This window comes from Morone saxatilis, unplaced genomic scaffold, assembly GCF_004916995.1.
Source record: "Morone saxatilis isolate NCDOM2014 unplaced genomic scaffold, NCSU_SB_2.0 Contig12, whole genome shotgun sequence".
Classification (NCBI taxonomy): domain Eukaryota; kingdom Metazoa; phylum Chordata; class Actinopteri; family Moronidae; genus Morone; species Morone saxatilis.
Window position 1 is genome coordinate 11669405 of NW_023339674.1, and position 6834 is coordinate 11676238.

General features: G+C 37.8%; 1 protein-coding gene across 1 annotated transcript; it reads left to right on the top strand.

The window, feature by feature from the left end:
• The first annotated feature begins 561 nt into the window (after positions 1-561).
• Positions 562-2770, top strand: tctex1d2 (Tctex1 domain containing 2). The gene is made up of 5 exons (XM_035653591.1): positions 562-712; positions 945-1078; positions 1721-1790; positions 2289-2352; positions 2437-2770. Exons 1-5 carry the CDS (start codon positions 666-668, stop codon positions 2482-2484), a joined length of 363 nt encoding a protein of 120 aa, XP_035509484.1. The 5' UTR covers positions 562-665; the 3' UTR covers positions 2485-2770.
• Positions 2771-6834: the final 4064 nt, after the last annotated feature.

The window sequence follows — 6834 nt, forward strand, 5'->3', positions numbered from 1 at the left end:
AAAGTGAAGTCTAAGTCTAAGTCTTCTCGTAATGTATTTTTTTATAAAAAAAAGGAGGATTAACACATAAATATAAAAAAAGAGGCTTTACTATATCTTTACAAGACTCTGATATAGTTAAATTTGACATAAATACCCCATGCATTGGTTTCTTTAAGAGATGCCTTTTCTATGATGGAGTAAACTGACGACCTCTGACTAAGTGACATATTTTCTGAATATTTCATATTATATTCAAAACTGTAAAATAAACCCAAATAACTCAGTAACTTGACATTTTGATCAATTTTGAGCAGATTATTTCCTGATTAAGGAACTTTCTTTATCTTAACATGTCTCCATCTGTATTATGTATTTTTTAAATACTCTTTAAATTCAGTGTTTTCTTGTCCCTATTGCTTGGTCATTGTCCTATTAGAAAATGTACTTTTAATTTACTTTACATCTATTATTCCTAACAGAAGTGAACCAATGTACCGTAACTATGTAACGTTTAATTTGAAAGTTTTCTTCAGACCAACTTCACTGTGCTCTTATTCTGAAACCGGAAACTAGGAAAAGCACGTCGCTATGGTAACGGATACAATTTAGCACAGATTAGCTTGTTAGCAGCCGTCTGCCTTTCTCTCTGTTGTTGTTTACTCGCGTTACATTATTGACATGCCATGGAGGGGACAGACACGTACCTCATACGACCGAATCATCAGCACAAGTGAGTGCCTCAAAATAATTATTAATACCATTATTAGCTGGTAAACTTAGCCTTTAGCCAGCGAGCACAGCGCTAACTTTACGTTTTATAAGCTACGTTAGCAACTATTTGTGTTCATAGTGTAACTTAACTTAACTTAACGCTGAGTCTGGCTGAATGGAGTCAGTATTGTGCTGGCGCCAGTGTGAAGAGACAAGCGTTTAAATTGAATTCCCTGCCTTGCTTCGTCCAGGTTTAAGCCAGCCATTGTGAAAGAGTGTATTCGTGAAACGGTGAGGGAGCGGCTGTCTGGGATGCGGTACGACCCCGAGGAAGCCCCAGAGCTGTCCCGATCACTGGCAGATTGCATTAAGGACAAAGTGAAGAGTGAGTGATACTTTCTGCCTCTCTTGTGTTTAACGCAGAAGGACTGACCATCCAAAGCCTGATTCAAATGTAAAATATTAGGGTTCAACATAATTACTCATAATTCACTGATTCAGTGATTTAGGGTTAGTTTCACTTCAGAGTCTCATTTAATATTCAGAATACAGTGAAATGGCAACGTATGTGCAGACTTAGCCTGATGTTGGCTACTACACATAAAAATAAATGACATTGTTATTTGAACGTTTCCTTTTGGGTTAAACTAGATCAGAAAATGTTGCATAGGAGGTTTTTTACATCAACTATCCTCATTATTGCCAAGGCAACAGACTAAAGAGGCTCTGCCACTTATGAAACAAGCTACTGCTTTTGATTGATGAGGAATACACATTCACAGGCTGAACCGAGTAAAACATTGAGTCAGAAGAATGAAGCTGAATAAAATGATACAATATAAGTCGATTTTAATATAGAATATTAGTAAATAGTAAAATATCTCCTATTAAAACAAATCCTACTAGTAAAATGGTTTAAAGCTTTAGCTTAAATAAATGCTACACATTGAATGTAGTGTATTCACTCACCACTGTATTATTCCAGCGTGGTGTTCTCCTGTTACAGCTCATTTCCTTTCCTCAACAGGTGCAGGATTCGACAGATATAAGCTTGTTGTGCAGGTGGTCATTGGAGAACAACGAGGACAAGGAGTCAAGTGAGTGATCATTTGGTACTAGATAAACAAACTATATCTTTTACAATTTGTAAAACTACTGTAATTAGCAGGTTGTTGTTTTGTACTGTAGGGAACAGAGACTGAGGGGCAGCCAGAGATTAGATAACTTTGGCCCTTCTTAGCAGCAGCCTTTCATTAATTACTTGTCAGCGACACAAGAAGTTTTACTCCAATTTATTTAAATGTGTTAAGAAGATATTGGAGAATTCCAGGGATGTTTCCATTTACTGACTGACATAATGCTAACAGTGTTATTTAACATCATTTGATTTGATTTGTAGCCTTTTTTCCTGTTGTGTGATTACGGTACTGAAATAGCATTATTCAAGAAATATTTTCATAGTAGCTGATACTGACTAAGATCTGCCCCTTGCATTTACATCATCAGTGTTAGTAAACAGCATTTTAAATTGAAAATGTGTACAAGTTTTTTCATAAGTGAATGCTTGACACTGTCTGTCTTCTCGTGTTTATCAGGATGTCCTCAAGGTGTTTGTGGGATGCTGACACAGACAACTATGCAGAAGATGTTTTCATGAACGTAGGTGACTTTGTGTAGATGTGAGGGGGGGGGACAGACTTCTCAAAGACTTCTTTTACAATGAATTGTGTTTTACCTCTGTAGGACAGCTTGGTCTGTGTGGTGGCGGTTTTTGGAAGCTATTACTACTGAGGACAAGAGGATGAAAAGATGAGCGTTGAACATCCAAGCGGGACTCCTCCCTCGCCGTCAGACCTTCGGGTCCATGGTGCACTGATCTGAAGCGACTGTGTGTGGAACCGCTGCTTCTTGAGATCCACACAGAAAAACATCCAGTGTAGAAGTGACAGATGTCTGCGCAGACACTGTAGTCGATTTAAAATGAAGGAATTCACCAGGATTTTCTGACTTGGCAAGATGATTATTATAAAAACTGAGGCCTCTTGTATGGGTAATAAAATATGGATAATTTGACAAGTATCATGTCAATTTTTAGCCTTTAAATGTCACCAAACAAGAAGTCAGGGTGAGTGTGTGAATCCTGTGTATTTAGAGGACTGCAGCAGTCGTAGTGCAGTACAGTGCGAATTTGTACTACACTTCGGGTGCTTGACTTGCACATCATCTACAGTAGAGGTCAGTATTTGTCTGTGATTGACAACATCATGACAGGGATAATTAATAAAATCCAGCTACGGTAATTATTCAGAAATTGAACAGGAAATGCTTGGAATAGAATTTCAAGCATGTCAGTCTTCGCAATCATAAACTTAATTCTGCTCACCTCTTTACACACTGCTTTCCAAGGCCCTGATGATGATATTTTTCTTCCCACCCGCACTCAGGTTAATCTGTACTCGTTGCCTCCGTTGGTTAGATTAGTTTTCATTCTCTCTCTTTCTTCTTAGCTTGGTCTGTAAAAAGTGAATACATTGTGCTCAACCAGGGATGCTGCCCACTTAGGCCAGATCTACCCCTCCTCTCTCTCTCTCTGTCTGGTTTAAATGGGTATCTTTCAAATTAATTCTTGAATTGTTTTGTTAATAAACATACATGTTTGTCTATTTATTGTGGCATTAGTAAATAAAAATAAACATTTACAGAGGGATTGGGGTGATAACACACGTTATAGAGGCTATTTTTCAAGGATATGAATACAAGTGTGCCTTGGACACAAAAATAATGAAAACTACTGATTTAGACTATAACAACATTTAAAATAATGTAGTGATTTAAGTAATAACCTTATATTTTTATAAAAATGTAAAAAGGTTGATGGTAATATCTTAATTTTTTTTAATTTAAAACCAAACCAAAACATGGGTACTAACAATACAAGCCATTACAACCATGGTTCCACTTGTTTAATAAACTATCACTACTATAACTACACTATTTGAAATGCCACCTGAAGTTGCCCAGATTGGATTTTGTTTTTTTTTTGTATTTCACGTGGTCAATATATTTCACAGTCATGATGTGCTGGAGGACATGTGCCTGGCATGAAAATGAGGATGATGTTTGTCAAACATACAGATGGGTTACAAATTAAAGAAAAACATGAATAAATGAGGGTATAAACAAATGCAGATGGTGACATACAGGACACAACAGGCCACTGAACAGTTTGATGGGCATGGAAATAAAGTGAATCATTTGCTATAGGCTTCAAGGTCACCAGATCTCAACCCAGCTGAGCGCCGGTGGGAGGTTTTGGAGCACTCTGTCACCCCTTAGTGCATCCAATCTATGTGGATCTGAAGCTGTTCTCAAAGTTCCAGCACTTTATTTAGACACTTTATGTAGATTTTCCTTCAATTTGTCACAAATCTATGACACATGGAAAAATTCTTTCTCCTTCAAATTGTAATGAAAAGATTGCTTTTAAAGCAGTAATCGTAATATTTCTCCTCAGGAGTTGGTGGACCAAACCAGAGATAAAACGAAACAGTATAGGTCCAGAAACAATGTTGCTCTCTGTTGGATGTGTAATCGCATACTGCACTGGTCTTGCCATAAACATGACAACAAGATCATAGTAAAGACCTTTAAATCTGGTATCTATATATCTGGTAATCTAATATCTGGTCAAACTAAAGCAGTTCAAATAAACTACGAAGCTGCTGGTTTAAATTGGTTAAAGCTTTAGTTTTGACTGCTTAGTCAAAAAGCTGTCTACAATACCCTCATGCATGTGTCTGCATGTCGAAATGTCCTTGGGCAAGATACTAACTGCTGTGTGTGAATGGGATTAATTAATTTCTGGTGAGCAATGTGGCACCTTGCCTGGCAGCCACTGCAATCAGTGTACAAATGTGTGTGAATGGGTGACATGTAGTGTAAAGCATCAACGTGTCAACAGTAAAATCTATTTAAAAAGCATTGTACTCTTAGTACTCTATTCACCTTCAGTTCATCATATCCAGTGCCCAGGTTGGATTCATCCACTCTTCATCACATCCAGATCATCAGCTTTCTCTTCATCCAATCACCACCACCAGTGTCTAGACTCCATGAGGGGGGTTTCCTATACTAATCACAGCTTCCCCAACCCCTTTAAATATGATGATGTCACAATGGGGTCCATTCACCAAAGACTTAAGTACATTTGTTCATTCTAAATGAAGTCCCTCCTGACTGAACTGGCTTGCTCTGGAAGACTGGTGATGATGAAGTAAGCAGCTTCCTCCCATGACTCACAAAAATCTATCTTGGGACCTTCCTTTTGTTCCTCTGCCTGACTGCTCAACTGGGCCTTTTGACCTACTCCAGTCAGTCTCTCTGTCCCTTTGTGTGTCCTCTTCAGGCAATCTGTCGTCTCTCAGGATTTCAGTCAGAAGATTGATTTGGAAACTGTGTTAGTCATTGTTAGCTGATGAGCTGATGCGAGCACAACTTCTGCCTCTACTAACACAATCCTCTAATCCCTCACAGTCATGCCCATGGCCAGGACTGGCTCACAATTAAGTCTGTCACTGGTAGCATAATAAATCCAGATGCTCAAGGCAGGTAAGTACCTAACTCAGTGGAAAGGTTGCTGGCCACACAGCAAAGAGCAAAATACAGAACCAGACAAAAGGTAATTAAGTAAGCATGAGGGAAATATGGTATTTATGTTTCATGTATTAATTTTAGGAATATTAAAGTCTCCTCATCCATCCACACTGATCTGATATTTTTGTCTGCCTCTAATTTTAGTCTCTTCAGTGGAGCAGAAGCTTACGTTTGGGTCACATGCTCCATTAGGGTGATGATTTACTGGCTCAGTCTCTTTTGCTTTTTGGTTTTATTGCTTTATTTTCCAAGTCCAGCGTAACAACTTTTATGCACTATTTAAACATTTTTTCTGTATAATGTGCAAAACCTTTTGGATGCAGACTTTTGTTTGCTGTGCAACACCCACAGCTGATGGTGGATTCACTGAGACAGCGACAGCATAACCCTTTGTCTTATGTGTCAGTATATGCTTTGTAACATCAAATAAAATAGCCTGTACCCGTCTGACAGGGGAACGGCCTGCAACTCTTTGTTAAAAATGCAGTGCAGTCAGGTCAACCTGAAATCAGAACAGCGACCATAATAAATAGACATGAATAGTCAGTTTAACTTAACTGTTTACAAATAGCTCATAAGAGTGGCATAGATCTGGATGGAATAGATCATTTTTGCACATTAATATAAGTTACATCTTATTATGTTAATATAATATTAATTTAATCATGTATGGTAGAATTATATTTACTTTGGTATATTGTAATGTTTTAGACAGCCTTGGCTAAGGAGGTACATCCAGTAATCAGAAGGTTGGTGGTTTGATCCCTGTCTCCTCCTACTGCATGTCGAAATGTCCTTGAGCAAGATCATGTGCATCGGTCTATCAGTGTGAATGAATGAATTTGTTTCTGTTTGTGATGGCCTTTGCCATCACTGTGTGAATGTGTGAGAATGGGTAAATGAGTGGGAAGATAAAGGTGCTATGCAAGTACAGTACATTTACCATTTGGAATGTGAACCTGTTGGATGCCCTGCTAATCAGCACCTGATGACAATTAATAGCAAATAGCAAATCTGATAAAGCAATAAACAAAACATGTATTTCACTCATTTTTGTTTTTGTTTTTAATATAATAATAATGTTGGCTAGAATAGATATTGTTTTTGGTTTGTTTTGTTTCTGTCATATGTTTGCTTGCTTTTGCTCTTTTTACTTCCAATTTATGACTCCTCAAAGGCAGACTATGAACCTCAATATTATTTTCACACACACTATCCTACACTAACTAGAGTATTTGCAACAATTGCCAGTTTTCTGCCTAACAAAATAATTCAGTCCAACAGTGAAACGTTTGCCAACTCTTCTTCCCTGTAATTTCTTGTTGGTAAAATTGAGACGTCTTGAGTTAGACAGGAGGTCATTTTCAGATATTCTTGTGTTTTTGTAATTACTCTTGGGTGTCCTCCATTAATTTCCGCAAACCAGCCCCTGCCTGGAAAACTACACGCTTTTGAGACTATATATAAAGACTAATGAGACAGAAGTGA

Excerpts from the sequence above, each read along its gene's own strand:
- tctex1d2 (XM_035653591.1), top strand. The coding sequence starts at position 666 with ATGGAGGGGACAGACACGTACCTCATACGACCGAATCATCAGCACAA. Across the intron at positions 1,791-2,288 it reads CAACGAGGACAAGGAGTCAA|GATGTCCTCAAGGTGTTTGT; the intron begins GTGAGTGATCAT and ends CGTGTTTATCAG. Across the intron at positions 2,353-2,436 it reads CAGAAGATGTTTTCATGAAC|GACAGCTTGGTCTGTGTGGT; the intron begins GTAGGTGACTTT and ends TTACCTCTGTAG.